Source organism: Narcine bancroftii, chromosome 1 (assembly GCF_036971445.1).
Source record: "Narcine bancroftii isolate sNarBan1 chromosome 1, sNarBan1.hap1, whole genome shotgun sequence".
Lineage (NCBI taxonomy): Eukaryota > Metazoa > Chordata > Chondrichthyes > Torpediniformes > Narcinidae > Narcine > Narcine bancroftii.
The window spans coordinates 25,159,762-25,174,782 of NC_091469.1; the positions used below are offsets into that span (position 1 = coordinate 25,159,762).

General features: G+C 41.1%; 1 protein-coding gene across 6 annotated transcripts in view; it reads right to left on the reverse strand.

Moving 5' to 3' along the window:
- Positions 1-668: 668 nt before the first annotated feature.
- The window catches only part of cemip2 (cell migration inducing hyaluronidase 2), a 124,111-nt gene continuing 109,758 nt past the window's right edge, over positions 669-15,021 (reverse strand). For 5 of the 6 annotated variants that reach the window (XM_069922699.1, XM_069922683.1, XM_069922673.1 and 2 more), the window contains 4 exons: positions 14,332-14,433; positions 4,894-5,036; positions 2,868-2,974; positions 669-895 (listed from right to left, as the gene is read on the reverse strand). In XM_069922699.1, the coding sequence (XP_069778800.1) occupies positions 705-895; positions 2,868-2,974; positions 4,894-5,036; positions 14,332-14,433 (543 nt within the window). In that variant the 3' untranslated portion in view covers positions 669-704. The remainder of the gene's footprint in view (positions 896-2,867; positions 2,975-4,893; positions 5,037-14,331; positions 14,434-15,021) is intronic. The other variant, XR_011352611.1, reaches the window with a different exon arrangement.

Below are 15,021 nucleotides of genomic sequence, written 5' to 3' on the forward strand. Positions count from 1 at the left end.
TGACTAATCTATGTTGGCCTCAAATTTTCTAAGCCAGATCCTTGATTTTTTTTCAAATATTTAACAAAATCCACCTTAAATGTATTAAATGTCTGCCCTCCAGTGCCATTGGAAGTAGTGTAACAGCACTGATTTACCACAACTTACAGACAAATAAAGAATACACTCAGTCCACCATGAAGTCGACTTTCTTTTATTAGTCACTAGACACAATATCGCTTTCTTCAACTCTCCAAACACCACCCAGCTAAACTCCTCTGACCTTCTCATTGGTTCACTGACACCCTCACTCTCTTTCTCCCAACGAAGCTAAGTACGCAACCATGAGAGTAGAGAATTCAAGATTCACTACCATTGGAGAAAAACAACATTTCTGTTGTTTCAAATGACCAGTCCCTTACATTGTAATTCATGTTCCAGGCTGAATGTTTCAGCAGAAAAGCATGCATTGAATATAATGCATCCTAAAACTGCAAAGTACTCAGTGAAAAAGCTTAGCATATTTCTATTAATAAAAATAAACTCACTTATTCGAGGAACACAAAAGATTAATTATTTAGAATTTTTATTTTAAGAAAGGTTGCATTCAATATATTTTATGTTTTTAAAAATCTTAACTTGATGCAAGAGTGGGGGTGGGGAAAAAAAGACTATAAAACCAGTATAAATAAAATAAGTTAGGTCACATTTATTCAGACTGATATTCACTGTAAAGCTTTGTGTAAAAGTTCCAGTTCTTTTCTTTGGACGGCGTTAACTTTAGTGCAGTCATACTCCTCCAGCTGTAGAGGAATGTACTTCTCCAGAAGCGGTAGGCCCTGCCCAGCAAGGCTACTGTAGAGGCGAGTCCACACTGGGCGAGAGCCCCCTCTGTATCCGAAGAAGGCAATGCTCTCTGCAGTTTAAAAAAAGGTATATTATCACCCAAATGTCTGCAACTTTGAATGGATCTGCATGGTTCAGAGAAATCCTGCAAACATTACATAAAATAAGAGTATTTCAATTCACACACTTAACCATCTAAGCTTGTTTTAAGAAATCTGATACAGTCCATTCTTGGGTAAAAAAATGGTTTCATTCTTATAATTTCCAGTTAATTTGTAGTGACAAAACAGATAGAATAAATTTGTCATTTTTCTGTTCTATCCACCCTAAAATATTAACAATTGATCATGCAAAGTGGCCATAAGGTGCAAGTTTCAAATAAATGATTTACAATCGGTTTAAAAATCAAAAGATCAAAGCTCAGATCTGCTATTTTAATCAGGAGAGGAGAATGAAGATTACAGGTTATTTTGCTATATGGTGATCAGCTGCCTTGAATGTTATTGCTAAGATCGTAGAACTATAGAACATTCCAGCACAGAAACAGGTCCTTCGGCCCATCTAGTCTTGCTGAACTATTATTCTGCCTGGTTTCAATGACCTGCACTTGGCCCTCCAAACCATATATCTGTCCAAATATTTTTAAATGTCAAAATCAAACCCCCGTTCACCACTTCAGCTGGCAGCTTGTTCCACACTCTCACCATTCTCTGCATGAGGAAATTCCCCCTAATTTTCCCTTTAAACATCTCGCCTTTCACCATTAACATATGTCATCTAGTTCTCGTCTCATTTAACCTCAGTGGAAAAAGCCTGCGTGCATTTACCCCATATATACCCCTCTTAATTTTGTACATCTCTATCAAACCTCCCCTCATTCTTCTTCAATGATTCAGGGAGTAATGACTAAACCTGTTTAACCTTTACCGATAATTCAGTCAAGTCCTGGAAACATCTTTGTAAATCTTATCTGGACTCTTTTAATCTTACTGATCATTTTTGTGGTTCTGCTGGAGTTACAACAGTTCCTCATTCTCAAGTATTGACATTTAACTGAAAAGTTTAACGGTTTCACACCGAGTGCTTCTACTAACCAACTTACATTTAATTTTCGAGTTCAATACTGTCCTTTAACAAGATATTTTGTGCACTTTAAATGAAATCTCGTCTGAAGCAATATTAAAAGCAAAATGGAAAATTTGTAGCACTGTTCAACAAGTAATTTTATAATGGATTTGAACTGATATGTCACTTAATAGGGACCATGTTTCCTGGAAATGCTTAACATGACGTAGCATATGTTGGTTATACTGCATTTTCCATGTATCATTGTCTATTTGTGTTGTTACCTCCCATGGGAATTCCTTAAGGAGGTCAATCAAAGTTGGATTCATGTATAACCACAGAAACATGGGCACAAAATATAGGCAGATATTTCCAATGCAGTGCCAAGGGAGTGTTGCACTGATGGAAATGCATTTTTCATGTACAATGCTTAATGGAATTTTTGTGCACTGGATGAAGTTCCAGGGTCATTTTTTTAAAAAAGAACAGATCTCTCCAGCTGCCTGGAAAATATTTATTACTCAATTACTAAGAGATTTAGTGATTTGGAGACTTTGCTGTGCACAAACTGTGTTTCCTGCACTTTAGCAGAAGCTACCTTTAAACTTTGGTTGTCCTAAGATTATAGGAAATAGAGATTTTGCAGTTGCAAAATTGTTTAAGAAAGGAAAATACTCCCAGCATTTTTCTGAACAGCATTAGTCCAAGTTTGCCCTTTCTGTTGGGGTACAAACTCCAGCAGAAGTTCACTCCGCCTGTCCAAGTGCTGTACTGACAAATCCAACAGCACTTTTCCCACATCAACTGCATTGGCTTGTCATCATCTTTTCAAGTGGAGATGGGGTTGGATGGAAACTGAAACCTGCTCAATGACATGTACACTGAAGAATGGATAAAATCAGTAATCCTCTTCTGTACAGAGGGCTGGACGTTGTTTCCTGAAGGTATGCACCATATCTGTTACACGCAAGACATACCTTTTTTATGAAGTTGTGCAGGTTTTGCTGTGCCCAGTGGGACTAGTTTTTCAGACATGGCATCAACATCTCCACTGATGTCTTTTGAACCCAATAAAACAATTGACCTGTAAAAGTAAACATTCCATTTATTGGCAATATAAAGTCTTGCCGCACTCAAATTACCTCAGATTATAAAAACCGAAAAACATGCAAGGGAGATCATAGGACATCTACATGCCCATGAGCATAATAATTAGGATAATTTTATGTTACTTTGGCTCAATGCTACCAGCCCGATAAACTTTGCCAAAGGACATAAAAAACACATCGGAAGATCCCAAGTTGTTTTTGGCAACTGAAGTAAGAAGCAACTCCACGAAATTATCTACTCTGCAGAGCTGTAGAGACAGAGGCCTGATGATATTCAAGGCATGTAATTTCAAACACAGCGGACAGTGGGAAAGTGGGATCTCTCTCTCTCTCTCTCTATGTATATACTCACACATACATACATATACATAAATATATATATATATATATATATATACACAGAGAGAGAGAGAGAGAGAGAGAGATACATAGATAGAGATTTTATATATATAATCTATCTATAACCTGTAAAAATCTGCACCTGCAAGGTGTTTCACGAGTGCACGACCAAGTCACAAAACTGGTAACAAACTGCATCTGCAAGGTGTTTCACAACCAGTGCACGACCGAGTCATACAAACTGGGACCAATGCCTGAGGAGGGCGCACAAAATCAGTGAACCGGTGTGGACTCGAAAGGCCAACATGGCCTGTTTCCGCTCCGTAAATGGTTATATGGTTTTTTATATATATATATATATATATATATATATATATATATACACACACACACATACAGTATTTATACGATAGCTAGATACATACATAGATATAAACACCACCCCCCCACCCGCAACACCAGAGGAAAAGGTGGATTAAAAGGATTGATCTTCACAGCTGAGGTCACTAGATCTAGCAGATACCATAGACAGTTACAAAGATGAAAGGTCAGATCAGATGCCCTGTATTGGGAAGGGTTGTGACTGTCATGTGACAGCACTGCCCCCTACCTAGTTGGAGGACACACCAGCTGCCAATCAAGGTTTGGGTCTGCCCCACACATTAGTGCACAGCTTGCTGTAAATTACCTGGGCTGGACTCTCCAGCCTGCCTATATTTGGCCTTGGGCCATTGGCGGTTGTAATTGGATTAACCCTCCTGGCAATGAGCCATTTACCCTGCTAACACCTGGGCTGGAACCTCCAGCACTATAAAGGTACCTTGTGTTTTTTGTTCTCTCTCTTTGCTAGCCTGAGACCATCCTGCTTCACTCCAGGCCTAGAAATAAAGAAATGGCGCTGGAGAAACTGTTGGTGAGAGAGAGAGAGAGAGAGAGAGACAGAGAGACAGAGAGAGAGAGGCATCTGTTACCATTTCCCACACTTGCCTTCTGAAAATTAAATCCTTCTCATTAAAACTGTGTTCAGAGTCCTTGCCTTTGAGACCTACCCATTCACGACATGCCCACATCATGATTTCCCACATTTATGAGGAACTTAAACACTGCAAGTTAAATAAACAAGCAGAATGATGCGTTGAAAAAAAAAAAGTCTAGCCCATTGATGGTTATACTGTGCGTTGGCTTTTCTTCACGCACAGGGGAAAGGATTGGAGTGGGAGTGATGAATGACAGAACAATAAACCTGCACCACTCTGGGGTTGGATACTGGCCTCTTTTCAAGTAAAATCCATGACTTCAACTACCTAGAAGGATGAGAAATCACTAGGTTTCTCTGCATGCATCAACACTACTTGGTAATACTTTACTGAACCTTCATTCTTGAAATCCTGGATCCCAGCAGCATGAGAGCCCCTTCACCACACAAGCTACTGAGATTCAGGCATTTACAAATAATCCCTGAAGGGTAAATAGAAGAAGAAATTATTTCTAGCCAGGCCAAGGCTCTATAATTGAATTAAAACTAAAGTGAAGAGCCCTTTTTTCTTTGTCCTACCTTTGTGATAGCCCAGTCTCCAGATAATTAGCCATGACTGCATCAGCTTTGGTGAAAGATACGTTTTTGGTGATGGTTCCGTTGCAAGCATCAACTGTGACCAAGAAAAATCTCTCCTGAAACAGGAGCCTGGTGCCGTTCACCTAAGAACAAAATATTTAATTCATTGGAGCTCTTTGAAAAAGTAACATTGTGTTGATAAAAGTAGAACTCGTGCATCGATTTACAGAAGAATTCAATAATCTCCCACATTAGGCCCGGACTAGAAGGGCCTAATGGCCTGTTTCCTTGCTGTAATTGTTATGTTATAAAGTTCCATATCCAAGATTATTGTGGAAAATCAGAGGTAAGACATCATGGATATAAAGGAAATAACAGGTAAAAATGGGTCTTTTTCTGATTGGAAAGGCATGAGGGTTTTGTGCCAAAGGTATTGGTACACAAGACTTAACTTTCTATAATTTAAGTGAACAACTTTGGATGAAGATGTTGCTAAATTTGTTCACGAAGAGTATCCTGTAGTTATGAAAGTCATCCCAAATATTTATATACAATTATTTTGATGATTTATGTGATCTTTATGAACAATGCATTGTGTGTTTTGCATCATGATCTGGTGAGAAGATGATTCATTGAGTTGTAGGTGTACAGATGAAAATAAACAAACTTGAACTTGATGGCGCAGAAATTGATAGGATAGTAAACCATGAGGAAGTCACAAGGAGACCACGAAGGCCTATAGACAGATTAAGTGAGGGAGCAAAGATCGAGAAGATTAAATACTGGGGGGAAATGTGAAATTGTCTGCTTTGGCTCATAAAATAAGAAAAGAGGTTTTCTAAGTAGAGAGAAATTACAGAACACTCAGAAGTGCTGTGGTACATGATTCACAAAAGACTAAAACGCCAAGTAATTTGTAGAAGGAATTTAATATAAAAGTTGGGAGGCTTTAATTTAACTGTGGGGCGGCGTGGTTAGCGTAGCAATTAGCATAGCACCACGACAGTGTCAGTGACCAATGTTCGAATCCTTAAGGATCTTATAGGTACTCTCCATGTCCCCGTGGGTTTCTTCCAAGTACTCCGGTTTCTTCCCAACCTCCAAAAACGTATGGGCTTGTAGGTTAATTGGTGAATTTGGGCACCACAGAATCATGGGACTGTTACCGTTCTGTATAATAACATTTAATTTAAAATTTATTTCAGTTATCATGAAACCACAATTGGAGAATCATGTGACTCTTTATTTAAAAGCTGCATTTCGGGCATCACCCTGAGGCTGAAATCCTGCCCTGGTTTGACTTTGAAAAATACAACACCTTACCCAATACAAATTAAACTCTATCAGCCATTCCTTTGCTCACTAACTCAGTTAATCAAGATCCCATTGTAACCCTACATTACTTTCCACATTGTCCGCTATACCACCAATTTTCACGTCATTAGCAAACTTACTAACTATATCATCAATATTCTTTTTCAGGTTATTAATATAAATGACAAACAACAGAGGATCCAGCCTCAGTTCCTGTAACACACTTCTTGTCACAGGCCTTCACCATGTCAAGCCGACATTGTATTCAATTGGCCAGCTCACCTTGGATCTCATGCAATCTAATGCAATAGCAAGGCCTTTGAGTAGGGAGGTAATGTTGCAACTGTATAAGGTACTGGTGAGACCGCACCTGGAGTACTGTGTCCAGTTCTGGTCTCCATATTTGAGGAAGGATATAATGGCTTTGGAGACAGTCCAGAGGAGATTTACTAGGTTGATCCCTGGGATGAAGGGGTTGACTTATAATGAAAGATTAAATCGTCTAGGATTGTATTCGCTCGAGTTCAGAAGAATGAGAGGAGATCTTATAGAAACATATAGGATTATGAAGGGCATGGATAGGATAGATGTAGGAAGGTTTTTTGAGCTGGCCGGGGAAACTAAAACGAGAGGACACAGTCTCAAGATTCGGGGGAGTAAATTTAGGACAGAGATGAGGAAAAATAGTTTTTTCCAGAGAGTAGTGAATGTTTGGAATTATCTAACCAGGGAAGTGGTTGAGGCTGCTTCATTAAACATATTTAAAATTCGGTAGGATAAGTTTTTACATGATAGTGGAAGTAGGGGATATGGGGAGAAGACAGGTAGGTGGAGTTAGGTCATAAATTAGATCAGCCATGATTGTATTGAATGGTGGAGCAGGCTCGATGGGCCATTTTTGGCCTACTCCTGTTCCTACTTCCTATGTTCCTATGACAAGGAAAAGTCCATGTACACAGTGTCTACCTTGCTCTTATCAATCTTCTTGGTCACCCTTTCAAAGCAGGTAGACGAGGATGAAGCCGAAGTTCCTGCCGACCATATCCATCAGCCGCTGAAACGCCTGGGCTGCGTTCCTCAGTCCGAACAGCATCCGGAAGAACTCGAAAAGGCTGAAGGGTGTGATGATGGCCATTTTTGGGACATCATTGCACAGTGCAGTGGGAGCTGGTGGTACCCTTTGATGAGGGCAGCTCTGGAGCCTCGTGGTGAAGTCCTGGACATGTGGGACAGGGTACCTATCTGGGACTGTAGCATCATTTAGTCGTCTGTAGTCGCTGCACAGGCACCAGCCGCCGGAGCTCTTCTGCAATGTGGAGTGGGGAAGCCCAGGGGCTGTTTGAATGGCGGATAATCTCCAGCTCCTCCGTGGCAGTGAACTCAGTCTTAGCTTGTTGGAGTTTGTCTTGTGGGAGGCGCTGAGCCGGTGCCTGTACTGGGGGCCCGGTGGTCTCGATGCGGTGCTCCACGCCATGTGGCAGTTTGGCGTTGTGGAAATTTGGCACTAGTAGGGTAGGGTACTTGGCCAGTAGGCAGCCATACTCATTTCGGTCCAAAGCATGGATTCCTAATGGCAAAAAAGGACTTTGCCACAGGGTAAGGGGGTACGACTGGAACACGGTCACATCCACCAAACGGCATCTGGTCACGTCCAGAGGAAGTCTGCTCCAAGTAGGGCCTGTCCCATGGCCACGATTGTGCACTTCCACTAGAAAATCGTGTGGATTTTGTCCAAGGAGGTGCCATAACTCGGGATGGAGGAGCCATTGGCTGCTTGTAATGGGAGGCCCTTGGGGCTGTGTTTGGTCTCAAAATACATCGGTGAGACAAGGCTTATCTCTGTGTCTGCATCAACTAGGAAGTCCCTCTTTGTCCGCTGGTCCCAGAGGTAGAGTAGGCCTTTATGGGTGCCAACCACTGAGGCCACAATTGGCGGTTGGCTTGTCCATTTCCCGTTACTGTGTTTGGTTTGGCGGTAGGGTAGAAGCATGGGGAGGTACACCGCTGGGCATTTCGGCCCCATCTGCAGTGATAGAAACAGCATTTGTTCTGTTTGTCTGGGCGCTAATTGCGCTGTGATTGGGCTGAGGCTACTGCTGGGAGGTCTGGCGGGGTGCCAACGGCGTAGACGGGCTGCACGTGGATGGAACTCTGTTGTGAGGTATGAAACAGTCTGTCTGCCTCCTTGGCTACCAGATGTGGGGTGCTGAAATCCATGTCAGAAACTGCTGAGGAAAGGTGGAGAGGAACAGGGCCTCAAAGAGGAAACAGTTCATGTGCCCATCCGTTAGGGCCACCATTTCGTGTGTGAGCTCGGTGGGGTTCCTATCATCCAGGCCCTGCATAATTAGGATGCGAATGCCGCACTTGTGCCGGCTGAGTTCCAGGGAATCCAGGAGGAAACGCCGGAATTGCTCGTACTTGCACTCCATGAGAGGGTTTTCCATGAAGGAGCTTACTTTGGCTGTGGTGGTGACATCCAGGGTGCTGATGACGTGCCAGAACTTAATGTCATCTGAGATAATGCCTCTGATGTGGAGCTTTGACTTGGCCAGTTGCAGCCAATTCCTGGGCTGATTTACCCAGATGGTGGCAAATGTACAGTCCCAGCATTGATCACAGCCAATGAGACCGTAGTGGTAGTAGCATCCTGTCGCGTTTGAGGTGAGTTCTAAAAATGTTGGAACCATCGGGGTCACCACTGTAGCATCTGCTACAGAATAAAGAGACATCCACAAGGTGCAAGGGTGAACCAGTACTGACTTTATTATTTGAATTGCTAGCGCTGTGTGCAGAGGAACACCCACTTCCGGTGACGTGTGCATTGGCTTCTGGAAGTGACGACAGTGTGTCGCGGCATCATTCTCTGGCCGGCGACGCGCCACCCGGAAGCGGGGAGTTCCCCTGGGCAACACATGGTGTCAACCATAGGCTTCTCCTCAGGAGTGAAGAGTGTCCCATGTCTTCTGGAGTTGGATGACTGGGGCGGAAATTTGGCCCATCTAACCGCGCAGTCACTCGGCCTGCTACACCATCACTGATATTGGGATAATGAGCCTGTAGTTCACTTGGCAGCCTTTCTGATAACAGGTTACTGACCAGTTTTGCCAAATCTTTTTCTCTCTCCCACATAAACTGTTTGACTCCACATTTCCAGTGGTTTTGTTTTTGATTTCAGATTTCCAGCATCTGTAGAATTCTATTTGTGTTAGCTTGATTCATAACGATCTATCACCTCCCACCATTGCAAGTGTCCCAGATACCTGGTTGTGACTAGTCAGCAGACAGAGTTTTGTCAGACACACAGACATCATTTGCTCTTGCCCCACAAGTCCATTGAGCTCATCACTTCAAGCTCTCCATTAAAATATGTCTCTATGCTTTAACTCAGCATTGAGACATCAACTCACAACTGCATTACAAGCTTTTAATGTCATAATAAAGTATTGGAAATGCAAATAATGTAAACTTTCACTGAGAAATAACTATGTTTTTCCTGATGTAAAGACCATAGAGCAACAAGGCGGCAAACAGCAAGCAGTGAGATTCTGCCCACATTAGATCAACCAGCGTGGAATTGGCAGATAAAAAGCAAGGTGATGTCCATCCCTGAATCTTTCACTGGCACACACACCTCATATCCTATTCATCAACGGCACCCTAAAACACCAACCAAATGTACACCACAATCCCTTCTCCTCCACCATCTACCCTTACACACCCGCCATACATCTCACTGACCCTCACACAGCCCACCACACACCCCAATCTCATACAATCTCAGGGTTGTATGTGATGTCATGTTCTCTTTTTATTTTGAAAACTTTATTTTTGATTTTAAAATACACACATATATAAAAAGAAAACAAAGTAAACTAAAATAAAATAACAAACAAAACCCACCCTCCCCCCTCCCACAAAAAACCCACAAGGGGAGCAAAAACATAGTTCAGTCAATTACTTACATATGCTGTGTGATATTACAAACTTACAATATGTAAAAAAAACTTAAGATACTTCTAAACCCATAATTTCCAAATAAGGTGACCACATCTGGACAAAAAAGAATAATTATCATGCAGATTATAGGTTATTTTCTCCATATAGATACAAGATCTCAACTCATTGTTCAAATGGGCTATATTTAACTCCACATAATCTTTCCAAGTAAACGCAATACATTTCCATGCTTTTGCCAATGTTAAACGAATAAACGGCATCTGAAACTTGTCCAACCCTAAATCAGTCAAAGATACAGCATAACCCAGCAAAAAAATTAACAGATCTAATGGTAATTTAATCTTAAATAATTTTTCCAAAAGGACCAATTTTTTTCCCCAAAATGGTTGAACTTTATCGCAAAGCCAAACTGCATGTACTGCATGTATGAAGTCCACATCTAAAACATAAATCTGAACTACTAAAGCCATATCATTTTAACTTCTCAGGAGTCAAATATAACTAATGTAAAAAATTATAATTAACTAAACTGTATCTTACATTAAGTAATTTAATAACACCATCTAAACACACATCTTCCCATTCCTACTTAGATATATCAAAAGATAAATCTTTTTCCCATTTAATTCTAGATTTATTTAAGTCTGGTTTATTTATTCTTGTAACAAAGCATACATATCTGAAATAAATCCCCTTTTTAATGTATCTGAAATTAAAAACTCAAAATTAGTCAATTTAGGTAGCATCATTTCTCTTCCAAAATTATCTATTACCAAAACTTGAACTTGATAATATACAAATAAAGAATTAAATGGTATCCCTAATCTTTCCTTAAGTCTAGTAAAGGAAAGAAACTGTCCACCTTCAAAACAATCATTAATCACCTTTAAACCTTTAGAATCCCAAATCTTTAAATACAAATTATCCATCCTCACACATCCCACCACAATCCCATTGATCTTCACACATCCCACCACACACTCTTAAGACCTTCACACACCACCCGCCACATCCCTTTCATCCCCTGACCCATTTACTTTCTCTGCCATCTTTTCCGCTGGTTAAATTTAGACATTTTTAAATTTGAAACAATTTTTTTAGATCTACAGCACAATAATGAGCCCTCCTGACCTAGGAACACATGCCACTCAAATACCCCAATTAAGCTACACCCACTTGAGGATGGGAGGAAACTGGAGCACCCGGAGGAAACCCACGCAGATGCAGGGAGAATATACATACAGACAGTGCGAGATTAGAACCTGGGTCACTGGTGATGAAAGGGTTGAGCTAACCACTATGCTAATTGTGAGCATGCACCAAGATCAAGCTCACTCCAAATCACCTCAGCTCCAAGACTGCCATTGGCAGATTCAGTTCCACATTTGTTTGAGAAGCTCCTGAAAGAGTTTTTTTTTTAAATGGCCCTTTGGAACATTTTAAAAGTTATTACATATTGTAGAATCAACAATTTGTACAGATATGATCTGCAGCACCCTGATTAAATAATTCTATCTAGATTTATTCAAGTCACTGTTGGTCATTTTAAATTACATGGTTATCGGGATACCAACAAAACAAATATTATTCCTTAGCAAACCTGCACTGTGTTAGTGAAATTAGCCCAGAGCCTATTGTTTAAGGAACATTTCTGATGAAAAAGAAAAAGTGTGCTCGCACATTATTTGCTATTGAGCAGCACAGTGGTGCAGTACCAGAGCAGTGAGCCAGGTTGAATCTTGACCTCCGGAGGAGCTTACATGTTCTTCCAGTAACTGCAGTGGCTTACCCCAGGTGCTCTGGTTTCCTCCCACATCCATTAGGGTGACACAGTTAGCATAACTGTTAGTGCAACGCTGCTACAGCACCAGCGACCAGGGTTTGGATCCTGCACTGACTGTAAGGAGCTTGTATGTTCTCCTTGTGTTTGTGTGGGATTGCTCCGGGGGCTCTGGTTTCCACCCAGCCTTCTAAAACGTACCAGGGTTGTAGGTCAATTGGGTGTATTTGGCATGAGCTTGTGGACCAAAAGGGTCTGTAACTGTGCTGTATATCCAAAATTATAATTTAAAATTAAAAATGTGGTTATTAGGATAATTGGTCACTGTATTTGCCTCCTAACATACGGGTAAGTGGTAGGATCTGGGGAAGTTCATGCAAATGTGGAAATATTAAAATCTGATGCTTGATGGTCAGCATGGACTCAATGGGTTGAAGGGCCTGTTTCTATGCTATCTCTATGACAATATGTTGCCCAATTGCACTGGTCATTCAATATTTGTGATTCTGCACATAAAGATCAGAGGAACTTATGAACCAATAAAAATTCCAAATTATTATAATGAAGGCGAATCTTTACATTTTAATTGTACAGAAGGAACAATGCTTTCCCCACTCCTTACACTGGTCTACCAGAACCAAATAATCCCATATGTCCAATTCCAAACTCATGATAGGGAACACTAGGTAAATGGTACTGATAAAGTGAATGTTCCTGAAATTACCCTTCTAGGAAATGGCCAAGACAGCAAGAGTGATTATCATGAAAGAACTTGCATCTCGTAGATTAAGCTAAAATTCAAGGTACATAAATGGAGATAGAGGTACAGAAAGTATTAAGTAGAGCACTTGCAGACACATATTCGAGGCTGACTCATGGACTAAACCACAGCTGGAGAGAATCAGATGAATAGAACACACTGTACATGAACAAAGATGCACATATAGATTTAACAGATACAGGCAAAAAACAATTTTGCATGCATAAACAGGTCAACAGATATACTCATCTAGACAGAAGTATGTGCACACACATGCATGCGCCTGCACACTTAAGTACACATGCATCTAGAGATGAGTCCTCCACTCGTCAGTTCTATATTGCAAAATATGGGCAATCTCTTTTGCATTCTTCACACAGTAGTATAATTTGATAAGCTAACCTGTTACTAGTCAATGCATGGATCTGTAAAGACCAAATTGGCATGCAAGAAAAGCTAATGGAACAATGCACATTTTTAGTTTAAAAAAAAATACATTTACAACACGATAGAAGCAAATTCCAGCCACTGTAACTTCTGCTACCCAATTAACCTACAACACTGTATGTTTGGAGGATGGGAGGAAACTGAAGCACCTTGAGAAAACCCATGCAGGTCACAGGGAGAACTTCTTACAGACAGTGGCAGATTTGAACCTGGGCCTTTGCCACTGTAATAGCAGCGCATTAACCACTACACAAAAATTCTTTACATCAGTTCTCTCAGTCCAGTTTGGCTAAAACTGAATGTTGATAAAACATTCCTTTCAGGGTGAGAAGAACCTGTGAAAATGGAAAGAACAGAATATATCCCGGTTTAACAATCTTACATGCCACATCTCTCATTGCCAGGGTCTATTTACTGACAGGACTTCCCATTCTATTTTTCAGTCAAGAAGCCATCAAATTTTCTTATATAGAATCTCACTAATATTCCGTGTAATCAATTCTCCCCTCCTTTTCATCAAGTGTTCCCAGATTCTTCTGCTCACTTACACTCATGGTCAAGTTAAATTTTTTTAATATTTAGACATACAGCACAGTAACAGGCCATTTTGGCTCTCGAGTCCAAGCCACCCAATTAACCTACACCCCTGTTACGTTTCGAATGGTGGAAGGAAACCGGAGCCCCCAGGGAAACCGACACAGACATGGAGAACGTACAAACTCCTTACAGACAGTGCAGGATATGAACCCTGATCCCTGGTGCTGTACAGGCATTGCACTAACCTCTTTGCCAATCATGCCGCTCTAAAGTTACATTGGTCAATTAGCCTACCAATCCATCTCAGGGATGTGACAGAAAACTGGATCACCCTTGCAAACAGAGAGTAGGTGCAAACTTCACATCAACAGCACTGGAAATCAGAACTGAACTCGGGTGGTGAGGCAGCAGCTTGAGTAATTGTTCCTCTGACCAGCTTGTACATCATAGAGCATACTCATTTATTTTTCTTTCATCAAAGCTGTTCCTTGCATTATTGAACAATGGTAACCTGGGCCAACAAGAATTTGACAAGCAGTGATATTTCCACGGTGTAGATTTTATTCATAGACCATGTCACAAGACCTTCACCCACTCTCTGCTTGGAGAAACTGATTTGCAGAGCTCCAAGGATACTCACAGAAATGAAGCACGTGCCACGGGCTTGCTGAATCCCAGTATTCATGAGAGACTGGATCTGCACATGGAGGTAGGTTTGGTGTGGGTCGCTTGTAAACGCCAGCTGCAAAACAGGCAGATATTAACACAAGTTCTAATCTGAAAACAATCTATTGATTAATCTTGAATTCACATGCTAATGCCTTTCAGATGGATCTGATACCCCAGGAGAGCATTTTAAGAACTTGACCAAAATTGAGAGAATGAACCCCTTGAGTCTATCCCATCATTCCAAGAGCAGGAATCCCTCCCCACTTCTGCCCCTTCTCAATCCTCGGCCCATGAGGCTGCATGGGCTCAGGCTTCAAATGCACACCTCACGTCACATGATACGCACACCTCAACTGGTCTCATATCATGGAAAGACCCAAGGCCAGCTTAGCCAATAAGAATGATGAAACTTCCTCCGACATCATAAATTAGAGTGTTGGCATCAAGTATAACAGATCAGGCATCTGCCCACTTGTATTCCAGTGCAATCTAAAGGCGAAGAGAATCAGTTTACAAGGCAAGTCATTGCCATAACAATTTGAAGCAACAACTTGGTGCCTCAACGTGGGAACAGATGACAATATTTCCTAAACAAAATCAGGAGAAATAGAGGAGCACAAAAGAACAAAATGGAAAGCATCTGCCAATCTCACCCCTCATC